Below are 15,135 nucleotides of genomic sequence, written 5' to 3' on the forward strand. Positions count from 1 at the left end.
AAATGGCAGCACACTGCTCCTAACACTAGGATGGGTCAAATGCAGAGAAACAATTTCCCCACGGGGATTAATAAAGTATATCAAATCAAAAATCAAAATCAAACACAAAACGTCTTTATAAAACATTTGAATTAATTGCCAAAAACCATCAGAGCTAATTTCTTTGTGTGTGTTTCTTTTCAGGCTGGGGGTAAGATGTTTGTGGAGTCAGTCGTGCGATGGGGGGCCTGGAGCGTCGTCTTCCAGTTCGTACTGGGTGCATCCGCAGGAGGCTGTCCTCCACGCTGTGTGTGTCGACCTGAGGCCAAAGAACTGATCTGCTCGGGCAAACATTTGAACTCAGTGCCAGAGGGCTTTTCCGGCGACGCCAGGCGTTTGGATTTATCCCACAATAAGATTAAGACTGTTGGGCGCCGGCAGTTTTCTGGCCTCCCGCAACTTCAAGAGTTGGATCTCAGTGATAACATAATCTCCATGATTGAGGTGGAGGCTTTCCAGGGGCTGCAGAACCTCAGGACGCTTCGGATTAAGAACAACCGACTCAAGATCATCCCCGTCGGGGTGTTTTCTGGCCTTTCCAGTCTGCGCTTTCTGGATTTGAGTCAGAATGAGATTCTGGTCTTCCTGGACTACACCTTCAAAGAAATGGTGAACTTGCAATCGCTGGAAGTTGAGGAGAATGACTTGGTCTTCATTTCCCAGCGGGCTTTTTATGGTCTGCAGAATCTGCAAGAACTAAATTTAGACCGCAGCAACCTGACCTCCGTTCCTACAGAGGCTTTGTCTCAGCTCCAGAGCCTGGCACGTCTTCGCATGCTACGCCTTACCATTTCTACACTGCCTAACAACGCTTTCAGACGACTACACCGGGTGCGTAGCCTCATCATCTCAAACTGGCCTGTGTTAGATACGGTGGCTAGCAACAGCCTGATCGGACTTAATTTGACCACGCTTGTCATCAGCAGCTGCAACCTAAGTGTTGTTCCTTACTCAGCACTGCGTCACCTGGTGTATCTGCGCTACTTGGACTTGTCCTACAACCCCATCACTGTTATCCAGGGTAATCTGCTAGGGGACCTCTTGAGACTCCAGGAGTTACACCTAGCGGGCGGGAGTCTGCTACGAATAGACCCAGGGGCCTTTAGGGGACTGGCCTACTTTCGCATGCTTAATGTGACGTCCAATCAGCTCAGTACTTTAGAGGAGAGCGTCTTCCACTCCGTGGGGAACCTGCAGGTATTGCGGTTGGATGAGAATCCCCTAGCATGTGACTGCCGGCTTCTCTGGGTGGTCCGTCGACGATTGCGCTTGAACTTTGATGGACACCAGCCCACTTGTTCGTGTCCCGACGCAGTAAGACAGCGGGAATTCAAAGACTTTTCAGAGAAGGAGCTCCCAAGGCTCTTTACCTGCCGCCCTGCGCGTATCATGGACCGCAGGCCGCAGGAGGCAAGGGTAGAGGAGGGGACTACTGTTCTGTTCTCCTGTAAGGCTGATGGGGATCCATTCCCATCCATCACCTGGATCTCATCCCATAAGAAAGTGGTTTCTCCAACGGGGCGAATTAGAGTTTGGCCAAACGGGACTCTGGAGGTTCGTTTTGCCCAAGTTCAGGACAGTGGCACATATCAGTGTCTGGCGGGCAATGCAGCCGGCAATGACAGCCTAACTGTCGGCTTGTACGTGAAGGGGCTCCCTCGGAACCGAACCATCCCTTACTTTTCCGAGGAGGGCTGGGATGAGCCTTTAAACACTGAAGCTGCCAACTCCTCAGCTCAAATGGCCAAACCATACCCGTTTGACGCGAAGACCTTGATCATCGCCACCACCATGGGCTTCCTGTCCTTCCTCAGCTCAGTGGCCATCTGTTTTGTCTTCATGTTTTTCTGGAGCCAGAGCAAAGGTCAGATCAAGCACAACGCCACTATTGACTTTGTTCCTCGCTCCTCAATGGGTGGTGGAGGGGAAGGAGGTGACGGTGGGAGGTTCACCATGAAACTTATTTAAAGCCAAGGTGGAGTTGAAAGAGGCTTCCTTACAGACTGACTTCTTCTGAACCAAGGAACCCCGTTGGGACACTCAAGGACAGAGAACTATTTTCAAAGTCCTCTTTTGAGGCTTCTCAACACTGACTTTACTTACGAATGAACCTAGCTTAGGAGCTTAGTTTAATGTCATTACAAAAAAAACTTAATTTCTACTAATTTTGGGATTAACACATGAAGACAGTGGAGGTTTTATTTCTTGTCAGAACATATCAGGTGCTTGTTTCATCATCCTAATTGTACAAGTGTGCTTGTATTGCCAATACAAGCCGAGTAAACTTGCCCTTTGACCCTCGGGTTGCTATTTCTGCTTTCACACAGAGGATCAAGACTGCCACGACAGCATTGGCTCTAAGTGTGTGTGACTACTGTAGGCTGTTGATACTTGCAATAAATATATGGAATAGACTAGCCAAATCATTTGTTGATCCTCAAGTTGTGAAATTGTGGCCATGTTGGAGTATGCTGCACTTGATGTGTGCTTTCTGTTACGGGTACTGCTTACTTTAAATGAACATGTAGCAGTGCAAAGGGAATGGTTGCATACCATAATGTGAGTAGGAATGTCATATTTTCCTTTTTAATACTTAAAACACACTTTGTCAGGTCCTTATTGGATCCATTTCTGTGTTTTGTAACATGTTATCATGTAATTACAATAGATTAGATGTTCTTCCATCAACAACTGCTATGATTTCTCCTTTTTTATATTTAAATAAAACCTTTTTTTTATTTTCACAAAACAACAGAAAACATTGACAAATATGTGCCTCAGCAACATGTTCACCGTTGACAGAGAGAATGGTCACCTCATCATCGTTATCTTGTAAATATTTAGGTCAAGGGCGTTTGTGTGCGCTGGCTTTATCGTTTTATCTAGTTCTGGAGATCAGTGTCACTCACATGTGGCACGATTGTTTGAGTTTAGCGTAACTGTGTAGATGCACTACACAACTCATGCTTTAGTATGCAAGAAGTTAATTATGCAGACATTCAGCATGGACAGACTTGGTTATTTAATATCTTGTTCATAAAAGACTGATTCTTTTTTTCATTTTACTTTATTAAAAACCTATATTTAAACCTGCCTTGTCTGTTTATTGCACAAATATTTTGAAATGTTATGAAATGGGGTAAAAGAAAAACCCTGATCCAATCATCTCAAAACCAATCTCCGTGTGGATCATTTCAACTATGACTCAATTGTTGGGAAATTGGCAAGAGAGACATTTTATTGCATAACCAAAGCATTTAATCTTCGTTACGAGAGTTGACTGCGAGGGCGCTGTGTTTCAAAATGACGTTATGGCCTCTTGCTGGCACACGACTGGATGACTGTTTTCTTTTTTCCCGACGTTAAGAGTTAGGATTATGTGTGTAGAGGAACACTGTTGTGGCTGTGTGCTTTCTATCAGAGCCACGTGTACCCCTGCTAAAATAAATCAATCAATGTTTATTTATGCCAACATCACACATGTTACATTTGTCTCTGTGTGTACAGAATATCAGTATGACAATACGACACCCTCTGTCCTTAGACCCTCTGTCCTTACACCCTCTGTCCTTAGACCCTCTGTCCTTACACCCTCTGTCCTTAGACCCTCACATCATACAAGGAAACACTTCCGGAGAAAACCCACAGTTTAAAGGGGACATGGGAGAAACCTCAGGGAGAGCAACAGAGGAGGGACCCCTCTCCCAGGACGGACAGATAATACATTTTACAGCATATAGAGATAGTCTGGAAGGGCACAGACTACCACAAATGCAACACGAAGACTTTGTCTAGCAGACAAGCTTTAGCTTTAGAGAAGACTTGAGTCACATCACACAATAGATTTACGCCTGAACAGGGACTTGAACCCTGGACCCTCAGATTAAAAATCTGATGCTCTACCGACTGAGCTATCCAGGCTCCGAAAGACACTTTAGCAGTGAAAGGCTGAATACCCACATTTGCATTAAGTATCAGACAATCAAGATAACTTTCAATGAGATCAGCAATATGCCAAGCCGAGAGACCTGTGGTTGAGTGTTAATGATGAGGCACTTATAAATGGGGCCTTGAAGACCTGTGCGAGTGACTTGGATTTATCTAGATAGTCTGGAAGGGAACAGACAACCACGAATGCAACAAGCTGACTTTGTCCAGCAGACAAGTGTTAGCATTAGAGAAGACTTGAGTCACATCACACAACATATTTACGCCTGAACAGGGACTTGAACCCTGGACCCTCAGATTAAAAGTCTGATGCTCTACCGACTGAGCTATCCAGGCTCTCAGAGACACCTTAGCAGTGAAAGGCTGAATACCCACATTTGCTATTAAGTATCAGACAATCAAGATAACTTTCAATGAGATCAGCAATATGCCAAGCCGAGAGACCTGTGGTTGAGTGTTAATGATGAGGCACTTATAAATGGGGCCTTGAAGACCTGTGCGAGTGACTTGGATTTATCTAGATAGTCTGGAAGGGAACAGACAACCACGAATGCAACAAGCTGACTTTGTCCAGCAGACAAGTGTTAGCATTAGAGAAGACTTGAGTCACATCACACAACATATTTACGCCTGAACAGGGACTTGAACCCTGGACCCTCAGATTAAAAGTCTGATGCTCTACCGACTGAGCTATCCAGGCTCTCAGAGACACCTTAGCAGTGAAAGGCTGAATACCCACATTTGCATTAAGTATCAGACAATCAAGATAGCTTTCAATGAGATCAGCAATATGCCAAGCCGAGAGACCTGTGGTTGAGTGTTAAAGATGAGGCACATATAAATGGGGCCTTGAAGACCTGTGCGAGTGACTTGGATTCATCTAGATAGTCTGGAAGGGAACAGACTACCACAAATGCAACAAGCTGACTTTGTCCAGCAGACAAGTGTTAGCTTTAGAGAAGACTTGAGTCACATCACACAATAGATTTACACCTGAACAGGGACTTGAACCCTGGACCCTCAGATTAAAAGTCTGATGCTCTACCGACTGAGCTATCCAGGCTCTGAGAGACACCTTAGCAGTGAAAGGCTGCATACCCACATTTGCATTAAGTATCAGACAATCAAGATAGCTTTCAATGAGATCAGCAATATGCCAACCCGAGAGACCTGTGGTTGAGTGTTAATGATGAGGCACTTATAAATGGGGCCTTGAAGACCTGTGCGAGTGACTTGGATTTATCTAGATAGTCTGGAAGGGAACAGACAACCACGAATGCAACAAGCTGACTTTGTCCAGCAGACAAGTGTTAGCTTTCGAGAAGACTTGAGTCACATCACACATAGATTTACGCCTGAACAGGGACTTGAACCCTGGACCCTCAGATTAAAAGTCTGATGCTCTACCGACTGAGCTATCCAGGCTCTGATAGACACCTTAGCAGTGAAAGGCAGAATACCCACATTTGCATTAAGTATCAGACAATCAAGATAGCTTTCAATGAGATCAGCAATATGCCAACCGAGAGACCTGTGGTTGAGTGTCAATGACGGGGCACTTATAAATGGGGCCTTGAAGACCTGTGCGAGTGACTTGGATTTATCTAGATAGTCTGGAAGGGAACAGACAACCACGAATGCAACAAGCTGACTTTGTCCAGCAGACAAGTGTTAGCTTTCGAGAAGACTTGAGTCACATCACACAATAGATTTACGCCGAACAGGGACTTGAACCCTGGACCCTCAGATTAAAAGTCTGATGCTCTACCGACTGAGCTATCCAGGCTCTGATAGACACCTTAGCAGTGAAAGGCAGCATACCCACATTTGCATTAAGTATCAGACAATCAAGATAGCTTTAAATGAGATCAGCAATATGCCAAGCCGAGAGACCTGTGGTTGAGTGTTAATGATGAGGCACTTATAAATGGGGCCTTGAAGACCTGTGCGAGTGACTTGGATTTATCTAGATAGTCTGGAAGGGAACAGACTACCACAAATGCAACAAGCTGACTTTGTCCAGCAGACAAGTGTTAGCTTTAGAGAAGACTTGAGTCACATCACACAATAGATTTACGCCTGAACAGGGACTTGAACCCTGGACCCTCAGATTAAAAGTCTGATGCTCTACCGACTGAGCTATCCAGGCTCTGATAGACACCTTAGCAGTGAAAGGCAGAATACCCACATTTGCATTAAGTATCAGACAATCAAGATAGCTTTCAATGAGATCAGCAATATGCCAAGCAGAGAGACCTGTGGTTGAGTGTTAATGATGAGGCACTTATAAATGGGGCCTTGAAGACCTGTGCGAGTGACTTGGATTTATCTAGATAGTCTGGAAGGGAACAGACAACCACGAATGCAACAAGCTGACTTTGTCCAGCAGACAAGTGTTAGCTTTAGAGAAGACTTGAGTCACATCACACAATATATTTACACCTGAACAGGGACTTGAACCCTGGACCCTCAGATTAAAAGTCTGATGCTCTACCGACTGAGCTATCCAGGCTCTGATAGACACCTTAGCAGTGAAAGGCTGCATACCCACATTTGCATTAAGTATCAGACAATCAAGATAGCTTTCAATGAGATCAGCAATATGCCAACCCGAGAGACCTGTGGTTGAGTGTTAATGATGAGGCACTTATAAATGGGGCCTTGAAGACCTGTGCGAGTGACTTGGATTTATCTAGATAGTCTGGAAGGGAACAGACAACCACGAATGCAACAAGCTGACTTTGTCCAGCAGACAAGTGTTAGCTTTCGAGAAGACTTGAGTCACATCACACAATAGATTTACGCGTGAACAGGGACTTGAACCCTGGACCCTCAGATTAAAAGTCTGATGCTCTACCGACTGAGCTATCCAGGCTCTGATAGACACCTTAGCAGTGAAAGGCAGAATACCCACATTTGCATTAAGTATCAGACAATCAAGATAGCTTTCAATGAGATCAGCAATATGCCAAGCAGAGAGACCTGTGGTTGAGTGTTAATGATGAGGCACTTATAAATGGGGCCTTGAAGACCTGTGCGAGTGACTTGGATTTATCTAGATAGTCTGGAAGGGAACAGACAACCACGAATGCAACAAGCTGACTTTGTCCAGCAGACAAGTGTTAGCTTTAGAGAAGACTTGAGTCACATCACACAATATATTTACGCCTGAACAGGGACTTGAACCCTGGACCCTCAGATTAAAAGTCTGATGCTCTACCGACTGAGCTATCCAGGCTCTGAGAGACACCTTAGCAGTGAAAGGCTGCATACCCACATTTGCATTAAGTATCAGACAATCAAGATAGCTTTCAATGAGATCAGCAATATGCCAAGCAGAGAGACCTGTGGTTGAGTGTTAATGATGAGGCACTTATAAATGGGGCCTTGAAGACCTGTGCGAGTGACTTGGATTTATCTAGATAGTCTGGAAGGGAACAGACAACCACGAATGCAACAAGCTGACTTTGTCCAGCAGACAAGTGTTAGCTTTCGAGAAGACTTGAGTCACATCACACAATAGATTTACGCCTGAACAGGGACTTGAACCCTGGACCCTCAGATTAAAAGTCTGATGCTCTACCGACTGAGCTATCCAGGCTCTGATAGACACCTTAGCAGTGAAAGGCAGAATACCCCCATTTGCATTAAGTATCAGACAATCAAGATAGCTTTCAATGAGATCAGCAATATGCCAAGCAGAGAGACCTGTGGTTGAGTGTTAATGATGAGGCACTTATAAATGGGGCCTTGAAGACCTGTGCGAGTGACTTGGATTTATCTAGATAGTCTGGAAGGGAACAGACAACCACGAATGCAACAAGCTGACTTTGTCCAGCAGACAAGTGTTAGCTTTAGAGAAGACTTGAGTCACATCACACAATAGATTTACACCTGAACAGGGACTTGAACCCTGGACCCTCAGATTAAAAGTCTGATGCTCTACCGACTGAGCTATCCAGGCTCTGATAGACACCTTAGCAGTGAAAGGCTGCATACCCACATTTGCATTAAGTATCAGACAATCAAGATAGCTTTCAATGAGATCAGCAATATGCCAAGCCGAGAGACCTGTGGTTGAGTGTTAATGATGAGGCACTTATAAATGGGGCCTTGAAGACCTGTGCGAGTGACTTGGATTTATCTAGATAGTCTGGAAGGGAACAGACAACCACGAATGCAACAAGCTGACTTTGTCCAGCAGACAAGTGTTAGCTTTAGAGAAGACTTGAGTCACATCACACAATAGATTTACACCTGAACAGGGACTTGAACCCTGGACCCTCAGATTAAAAGTCTGATGCTCTACCGACTGAGCTATCCAGGCTCTGATAGACACCTTAGCAGTGAAAGGCTGAATACCCACATTTGCATTAAGTATCAGACAATCAAGATAGCTTTCAATGAGATCAGCAATATGCCAACCCGAGAGACCTGTGGTTGAGTGTTAATGATGAGGCACTTATAAATGGGGCCTTGAAGACCTGTGCGAGTGACTTGGATTTATCTAGATAGTCTGGAAGGGAACAGACAACCACGAATGCAACAAGCTGACTTTGTCCAGCAGACAAGTGTTAGCTTTAGAGAAGACTTGAGTCACATCACACAATAGATTTACGCCTGAACAGGGACTTGAACCCTGGACCCTCAGATTAAAAGTCTGATGCTCTACCGACTGAGCTATCCAGGCTCTGATAGACACCTTAGCAGTGAAAGGCTGAATACCCACATTTGCATTAAGTATCAGACAATCAAGATAGCTTTCAATGAGATCAGCAATATGCCAAGCCGAGAGACCTGTGATTGAGTGTCAATGACGGAGCACTTATAAATGGGGCCTTGAAGACCTGTGCGAGTGACTTGGATTTATCTCGATAGTCTGGTAGGGAACAGACTACCACAAATGCAACACGAAGACTTTGTCCAGCAGACAAGTGTTAGCTTTAGAGAAGACTTGAGTCACATCACACAATAGATTTACGCCTGAACAGGGACTTGAACCCTGGACCCTCAGATTAAAAGTCTGATGCTCTACCGACTGAGCTATCCAGGCTCTGATAGACACCTTAGCAGTGAAAGGCAGAATACCCACATTTGCATTAAGTATCAGACAATCAAGATAGCTTTCAATGAGATCAGCAATATGCCAAGCCGAGAGACCTGTGGTTGAGTGTTAATGACGAGGCACTTATAAATGGGGCCTTGAAGACCTGTGCGAGTGACTTGGATTTATCTAGATAGTCTGGAAGGGAACAGACAACCACGAATGCAACAAGCTGACTTTGTCCAGCAGACAAGTGTTAGCTTTAGAGAAGACTTGAGTCACATCACACAATATATTTACGCCTGAACAGGGACTTGAACCCTGGACCCTCAGATTAAAAGTATGATGCTCTACCGACTGAGCTATCCAGGCTCTAGAGACACCTTAGCAGTGAAAGGCTGAATACCCACATTTGCATTAAGTTTCAGACAATCAAGATAACTTTCAATGAGATCAGCAATATGCCAAGCCCAGAGATCTGTGGTTGACTGTTGAAGATGAGGCACATATAAAAGGGGCCTTGAAGACCTGTGCGAGTGACTTGGATTTATCTAGATAGTCTGGAAGGGAACAGACAACCACGAATGCAACAAGCTGACTTTGTCCAGCAGACAAGTGTTAGCTTTAGAGAAGACTTGAGTCACATCACACAATAGATTCACGCCTGAACAGGGACTTGAACCCTGGACCCTCAGATTAAAAGTCTGATGCTCTACCGACTGAGCTATCCAGGCTCTCAGAGACACCTTAGCAGTGAAAGGCTGAATACCCACATTTGCATTAAGTATCAAGACAATCAAGATAGCTTTCAATGAGATCAGCAATATGCCAACCCGAGAGACCTGTGGTTGAGTGTTAATGATGAGGCACTTATAAATGGGGCCTTGAAGACCGTGCGAGTGACTTGGATTTATCTAGATAGTCTGGAAGGGAACAGACAACCACGAATGCAACAAGCTGACTTTGTCCAGCAGACAAGTGTTAGCTTTCGAGAAGACTTGAGTCACATCACACAATAGATTTACGCCTGAACAGGGACTTGAACCCTGGACCCTCAGATTAAAAGTCTGATGCTCTACCGACTGAGCTATCCAGGCTCTGATAGACACCTTAGCAGTGAAAGGCAGAATACCCACATTTGCATTAAGTATCAGACAATCAAGATAGCTTTAAATGAGATCAGCAATATGCCAAGCCGAGAGACCTGTGGTTGAGTGTTAATGATGAGGCACTTATAAATGGGGCCTTGAAGACCTGTGCGAGTGACTTGGATTTATCTAGACAGTCTGGAAGGGAACAGACAACCACGAATGCAACAAGCTGACTTTGTCCAGCAGACAAGTGTTAGCTTTAGAGAAGACTTGAGTCACATCACACAATAGATTTACGCCTGAACAGGGACTTGAACCCTGGACCCTCAGATTAAAAGTCTGATGCTCTACCGTCTGAGCTATCCAGGCTCTGATAGACACCTTAGCAGTGAAAGGCAGAATACCCACATTTGCATTAAGTATCAGACAATCAAGATAGCTTTCAATGAGATCAGCAATATGCCAAGCCGAGAGACCTGTGATTGAGTGTCAATGACGGGGCACTTATAAATGGGGCCTTGAAGACCTGTGCGAGTGACTTGGATTTATCTAGATAGTCTGGTAGGGAACAGACTACCACAAATGCAACACGAAGACTTTGTCCAGCAGACAAGTGTTAGCTTTAGAGAAGACTTGAGTCACATCACACGATAGATTTACACCTGAACAGGGACTTGAACCCTGGACCCTCAGATTAAAAGTCTGATGCTCTACCGATTGAGCTATCCAGGCTCTGAGAGAGACCTTAGCAGTGAAAGGCTGAATACCCACATTTGCTATTAAGTATCAGACAATCAAGATAGCTTTCAATGAGATCAGCAATATGCCAAGCCGAGAGACCTGTGGTTGAGTGTTAATGATCAGGCACTTATAAATGGGGACTTGAAGACCTGTGCGAGTGACTTGGATTTATCTAGACAGTCTGGAAGGGAACAGACAACCACGAATGCAACAAGCTGACTTTGTCCAGCAGACAAGTGTTAGCTTTAGAGAAGACTTGAGTCACATCACACAATAGATTTACGCCTGAACAGGGACTTGAACCCTGGACCCTCAGATTAAAAGTCTGATGCTCTACCGACTGAGCTATCCAGGCTCTGAGAGACACCTTAGCAGTGAAAGGCTGCATACCCACATTTGCATTAAGTATCAGACAATCAAGATAGCTTTCAATGAGATCAGCAATATGCCAACCAGAGAGATCTGTGGTTGAGTGTTAATGATGAGGCACTTATAAATGGGGCCTTGAAGACCTGTGCGAGTGACTTGGATTTATCTAGATAGTCTGGAAGGGAACAGACAACCACGAATGCAACAAGCTGACTTTGTCCAGCAGACAAGTGTTAGCTTTCGAGAAGACTTGAGTCACATCACACAATAGATTTACGCCTGAACAGGGACTTGAACCCTGGACCCTCAGATTAAAAGTCTGATGCTCTACCGTCTGAGCTATCCAGGCTCTGATAGACACCTTAGCAGTGAAAGGCAGAATACCCACATTTGCATTAAGTATCAGACAATCAAGATAGCTTTCAATGAGATCAGCAATATGCCAAGCCGAGAGACCTGTGATTGAGTGTCAATGACGGAGCACTTATAAATGGGGCCTTGAAGACCTGTGCGAGTGACTTGGATTTATCTAGATAGTCTGGTAGGGAACAGACTACCACAAATGCAACACGAAGACTTTGTCCAGCAGACAAGTGTTAGCTTTAGAGAAGACTTGAGTCACATCACACGATAGATTTACACCTGAACAGGGACTTGAACCCTGGACCCTCAGATTAAAAGTCTGATGCTCTACCGACTGAGCTATCCAGGCTCTGAGAGAGACCTTAGCAGTGAAAGGCTGAATACCCACATTTGCATTAAGTTTCAGACAATCAAGATAACTTTCAATGAGATCAGCAATATGCCAACCAGAGAGATCTGTGGTTGACTGTTGAAGATGAGGCACATATAAAAGGGGCCTTGAAGACCTGTGCGAGTGACTTGGATTTATCTAGATAGTCTGGAAGGGAACAGACAACCACGAATGCAACAAGCTGACTTTGTCCAGCAGACAAGTGTTAGCTTTAGAGAAGACTTGAGTCACATCACACAATAGATTCACGCATGAACAGGGACTTGAACCCTGGACCCTCAGATTAAAAGTCTGATGCTCTACCGACTGAGCTATCCAGGCTCTCAGAGACACCTTAGCAGTGAAAGGCTGAATACCCACATTTGCATTAAGTATCAGACAATCAAGATAGCTTTCAATGAGATCAGCAATATGCCAACCCGAGAGACCTGTGGTTGAGTGTTAATGATGAGGCACTTATAAATGGGGCCTTGAAGACCAGTGCGAGTGACTTGGATTTATCTAGATAGTCTGGAAGGGAACAGACAACCACGAATGCAACAAGCTGACTTTGTCCAGCAGACAAGTGTTAGCTTTCGAGAAGACTTGAGTCACATCACACAATATATTTACGCCTGAACAGGGACTTGAACCCTGGACCCTCAGATTAAAAGTCTGATGCTCTACCGACTGAGCTATCCAGGCTCTGTGAGAGTCCTTAGCAGTGAAAGGCTGAATACCCACATTTGCATTAAGTATCAAACAATCAAGATAGCTTTCAATGAGATCAGCAATATGCCAAGCCGAGAGATCTGTGGTTGAGTGTTAAAGATTTGGCACTTATAAATGGGGCCTTGAAGACCTGTGCGAGTGACTTGGATTTATATAGACCGAATGTTTGGAAATACATGTGTCTGTAATAAGACGATTAATCCACGAGGAAGTCAGCAATCAAGTCAGCAATCCTCTGGGAGCCATCAGGGAAGTATGATGAGAGTCAGGCAGGACCGCAGAGACAGGTTCAGCCACGACTCAAAGTCCAGGACTCAGATCTAGTACTCAGGATCCAGGATTCAGGATCCAGGACTCAAGATCCAGGACTCAGGATCCAGGACTCAGGATCCAGGACTCAGGATCCAGGACTCAGGATCCAGAACTCAGATCTAGTACTCAGGATCCAGGACTCAGGATCCAGAACTCAGGATCCAGGACTCAGGATCCAGGACTCAGGATCCAGGACTCAGATCTAGTACTCAGGATCCAGAACTCAGGATCCAGGACTCAGGATCCAGGACTCAGGATCAGCCACGACTCAGGATCCCGGCGTAGACAGATACCAAAAAGACATTTGGGGAAGCTGGGTTAGTCGGAACATGAGAGTACACAGGTACAGACAGAGAGAAGGAAGAAGTAAGGTGTCCCCCGACAGTCTAAGCCTATAGCAGCTAAACTAACGTGTCTATGTACATGCACTCCCTTAGGATAGCTTGAGGGAAAGGGGTAGCAAGTAAGACGTTTCTATCAGAGCCACGTGTACCCCTGCTAAAATAAAAATGAATCTCTTTATAAATGTACTATCAGTTCCTGTCTACCCTGGTAAACACAGAAAGGGAAAGGCCACATATGAACCAATGATCTAGCCTTTCAGTACAGACCAGCAGGGCTCAGAGTGGATCCATTGGGCAGTGGGACTCACTGTCCAATGCCATTTCCCAGAATAAATCATTTTAAAAAAAGAAAGAAAGAAAACTGATAATCACGTGTTTGAGCAGAGACTTAAACCCTTTAGGATTACCTCCACATGCCTCAATCTGTTATAAAGGTCTGTCTGGCAGGTGCTATCCTGCAGCTTGGACGGTCTATTATCTATTTGAATACGACTATTCGCTCCCAGATTCAAATGATGTTCATAAACCACTGCCGCCCCATGACTGCCATGCACACACCACCAGGAACACAATGGTCTCTTCAGATCTGCTGCGGTGTTAGCTTTTCCTCTGGACTGATGCCTTTCTATACAGCATGTTACGTTCACGTTGGCGTTTGGCTGACAGCGTGATCAGCAGCGACACGGGAACACATGATGACCTAAATTACAGGCAGCGAACAGAAAGAGTGGCAAAGCTGAGGTGAGCTAGAAATAGAATAACAATTCAAATGAAGAAATACATTTCCTTGGATTAGTGTTTTAAAATACACTTTGTTTTTATCAATCTAATAAGTATAATTTAAGAGTTGTCTTTATATAGCATCTATAAGAAATCTACTTTTCTCCCTAAAATGTCTAGTTTACACTCGCTGCTATATCACATGTGTAATATTATTATTATTAATAATGTGCTATGATACCGTGCAATTAAGTATCTGCCACTACGTTTTTTTGCACTACTAAATACTGGTAATATTTGCATTAAGTATGTGACCGTCGATGTTTCCTGTAGTTATTGAATTGCTCTTTTCACTTCAGTTTCAGTGTACAGTATTATGTTGCTGTGTTTATTGCATTTGTGTAACTCTGGGATACATAAAGTCTTATCTTATCTTCCTGCACTGGTTCGTGTGAAAAGAAGATTACTGCTCAATGGTTCCGGATGTCTATTCGTTCTTAAGGCCTTGAAAAATGTCTCAATTACCTCCGCCTGCAGCTCTCAAGGTCTCCACTTTCACTCTCATCTGGTTCTGAGTCAGATGGTCTGCTCAGCCCTTCAGAGAGGAGATGAGCGGTAATGAGAGGTCCCTGAGAGAGACGAGAGAGACGAGGGAAAACCTTTCTAGCTGAATGACAAAAGTGAGCATGCCTCTATATATTAACTGAAAAACCTCTGGAAAGGCTTTCAGACGGACTTAAGATGGACATGTTTCAACAAGAAATACTGTGTTCCGGTTTGATCAGTCATTAGTGATGGGAATTACGGCGCTTTGAAGGGAGCCGGATCTTACTGTATGGCTCCGGTCCTTTCCGAGAGCCTGTCAAAAGAGCCGTTTTTATTCAAGAGGGCGGGGCTCTAGGTTTACCTGCTAAATGATCACCAGGATAACGATGGACTGTATAGAGATCCGCAGTGACGCGTCCTAAAACCCGGATGTAAACTTCTTCCGGTTCCTTCGTCAAAAACGCAATGCAATTTCTCCATAGGATTTTGGAAAATAGCTCGAAATAAGGTCTGTGG

General features: G+C 44.6%; 1 protein-coding gene and 24 non-coding genes across 25 annotated transcripts in view; 1 reads left to right on the forward strand and 24 right to left on the reverse strand.

Annotated features, from left to right (window-relative positions):
- Positions 1 to 3,052, forward strand: part of lingo4b (leucine rich repeat and Ig domain containing 4b) — a 42,760-nt gene extending 39,708 nt beyond the window's left edge. Inside the window, exon 3 of the mRNA XM_034102305.1 lies at positions 184 to 3,052. Within this exon, the coding sequence (XP_033958196.1) occupies positions 196 to 2,007 (1,812 nt within the window). The 5' untranslated portion in view covers positions 184 to 195 and the 3' untranslated portion in view covers positions 2,008 to 3,052. The remainder of the gene's footprint in view (positions 1 to 183) is intronic.
- Positions 3,053 to 3,887: 835 nt separating this feature from the next.
- trnak-uuu (transfer RNA lysine (anticodon UUU)) lies at positions 3,888 to 3,960 on the reverse strand. The gene has a single exon. It is a non-coding gene; the product is annotated as a tRNA-Lys (tRNA).
- Positions 3,961 to 4,250: 290 nt separating this feature from the next.
- trnak-uuu (transfer RNA lysine (anticodon UUU)) lies at positions 4,251 to 4,323 on the reverse strand. Its single transcript has one exon. It is a non-coding gene; the product is annotated as a tRNA-Lys (tRNA).
- Positions 4,324 to 4,614: 291 nt separating this feature from the next.
- trnak-uuu (transfer RNA lysine (anticodon UUU)) lies at positions 4,615 to 4,687 on the reverse strand. The gene has a single exon. It is a non-coding gene; the product is annotated as a tRNA-Lys (tRNA).
- Positions 4,688 to 4,977: 290 nt separating this feature from the next.
- On the reverse strand, positions 4,978 to 5,050 carry trnak-uuu (transfer RNA lysine (anticodon UUU)). The gene has a single exon. It is a non-coding gene; the product is annotated as a tRNA-Lys (tRNA).
- Positions 5,051 to 5,339: 289 nt separating this feature from the next.
- Positions 5,340 to 5,412, reverse strand: trnak-uuu (transfer RNA lysine (anticodon UUU)). Its single transcript has one exon. It is a non-coding gene; the product is annotated as a tRNA-Lys (tRNA).
- Positions 5,413 to 6,063: 651 nt separating this feature from the next.
- On the reverse strand, positions 6,064 to 6,136 carry trnak-uuu (transfer RNA lysine (anticodon UUU)). Its single transcript has one exon. It is a non-coding gene; the product is annotated as a tRNA-Lys (tRNA).
- A 290-nt stretch (positions 6,137 to 6,426) lies between these two features.
- Positions 6,427 to 6,499, reverse strand: trnak-uuu (transfer RNA lysine (anticodon UUU)). The gene has a single exon. It is a non-coding gene; the product is annotated as a tRNA-Lys (tRNA).
- Positions 6,500 to 6,789: 290 nt separating this feature from the next.
- Positions 6,790 to 6,862, reverse strand: trnak-uuu (transfer RNA lysine (anticodon UUU)). The gene has a single exon. It is a non-coding gene; the product is annotated as a tRNA-Lys (tRNA).
- Positions 6,863 to 7,152: 290 nt separating this feature from the next.
- Positions 7,153 to 7,225, reverse strand: trnak-uuu (transfer RNA lysine (anticodon UUU)). Its single transcript has one exon. It is a non-coding gene; the product is annotated as a tRNA-Lys (tRNA).
- A 290-nt stretch (positions 7,226 to 7,515) lies between these two features.
- On the reverse strand, positions 7,516 to 7,588 carry trnak-uuu (transfer RNA lysine (anticodon UUU)). The gene has a single exon. It is a non-coding gene; the product is annotated as a tRNA-Lys (tRNA).
- A 290-nt stretch (positions 7,589 to 7,878) lies between these two features.
- Positions 7,879 to 7,951, reverse strand: trnak-uuu (transfer RNA lysine (anticodon UUU)). The gene has a single exon. It is a non-coding gene; the product is annotated as a tRNA-Lys (tRNA).
- A 290-nt stretch (positions 7,952 to 8,241) lies between these two features.
- On the reverse strand, positions 8,242 to 8,314 carry trnak-uuu (transfer RNA lysine (anticodon UUU)). The gene has a single exon. It is a non-coding gene; the product is annotated as a tRNA-Lys (tRNA).
- Positions 8,315 to 8,604: 290 nt separating this feature from the next.
- On the reverse strand, positions 8,605 to 8,677 carry trnak-uuu (transfer RNA lysine (anticodon UUU)). Its single transcript has one exon. It is a non-coding gene; the product is annotated as a tRNA-Lys (tRNA).
- Positions 8,678 to 8,967: 290 nt separating this feature from the next.
- Positions 8,968 to 9,040, reverse strand: trnak-uuu (transfer RNA lysine (anticodon UUU)). The gene has a single exon. It is a non-coding gene; the product is annotated as a tRNA-Lys (tRNA).
- Positions 9,041 to 9,330: 290 nt separating this feature from the next.
- Positions 9,331 to 9,403, reverse strand: trnak-uuu (transfer RNA lysine (anticodon UUU)). The gene has a single exon. It is a non-coding gene; the product is annotated as a tRNA-Lys (tRNA).
- Positions 9,404 to 9,692: 289 nt separating this feature from the next.
- trnak-uuu (transfer RNA lysine (anticodon UUU)) lies at positions 9,693 to 9,765 on the reverse strand. Its single transcript has one exon. It is a non-coding gene; the product is annotated as a tRNA-Lys (tRNA).
- A 290-nt stretch (positions 9,766 to 10,055) lies between these two features.
- Positions 10,056 to 10,128, reverse strand: trnak-uuu (transfer RNA lysine (anticodon UUU)). The gene has a single exon. It is a non-coding gene; the product is annotated as a tRNA-Lys (tRNA).
- A 290-nt stretch (positions 10,129 to 10,418) lies between these two features.
- On the reverse strand, positions 10,419 to 10,491 carry trnak-uuu (transfer RNA lysine (anticodon UUU)). The gene has a single exon. It is a non-coding gene; the product is annotated as a tRNA-Lys (tRNA).
- Positions 10,492 to 10,781: 290 nt separating this feature from the next.
- On the reverse strand, positions 10,782 to 10,854 carry trnak-uuu (transfer RNA lysine (anticodon UUU)). The gene has a single exon. It is a non-coding gene; the product is annotated as a tRNA-Lys (tRNA).
- Positions 10,855 to 11,145: 291 nt separating this feature from the next.
- On the reverse strand, positions 11,146 to 11,218 carry trnak-uuu (transfer RNA lysine (anticodon UUU)). Its single transcript has one exon. It is a non-coding gene; the product is annotated as a tRNA-Lys (tRNA).
- A 290-nt stretch (positions 11,219 to 11,508) lies between these two features.
- Positions 11,509 to 11,581, reverse strand: trnak-uuu (transfer RNA lysine (anticodon UUU)). Its single transcript has one exon. It is a non-coding gene; the product is annotated as a tRNA-Lys (tRNA).
- Positions 11,582 to 11,871: 290 nt separating this feature from the next.
- trnak-uuu (transfer RNA lysine (anticodon UUU)) lies at positions 11,872 to 11,944 on the reverse strand. The gene has a single exon. It is a non-coding gene; the product is annotated as a tRNA-Lys (tRNA).
- Positions 11,945 to 12,234: 290 nt separating this feature from the next.
- trnak-uuu (transfer RNA lysine (anticodon UUU)) lies at positions 12,235 to 12,307 on the reverse strand. Its single transcript has one exon. It is a non-coding gene; the product is annotated as a tRNA-Lys (tRNA).
- A 290-nt stretch (positions 12,308 to 12,597) lies between these two features.
- trnak-uuu (transfer RNA lysine (anticodon UUU)) lies at positions 12,598 to 12,670 on the reverse strand. The gene has a single exon. It is a non-coding gene; the product is annotated as a tRNA-Lys (tRNA).
- Between the last annotated feature and the right edge of the window lie 2,465 nt (positions 12,671 to 15,135).

Source organism: Pseudochaenichthys georgianus, chromosome 16, assembly GCF_902827115.2.
Source record: "Pseudochaenichthys georgianus chromosome 16, fPseGeo1.2, whole genome shotgun sequence".
In the NCBI taxonomy this organism is placed as follows: Eukaryota; Metazoa; Chordata; class Actinopteri; order Perciformes; family Channichthyidae; genus Pseudochaenichthys; species Pseudochaenichthys georgianus.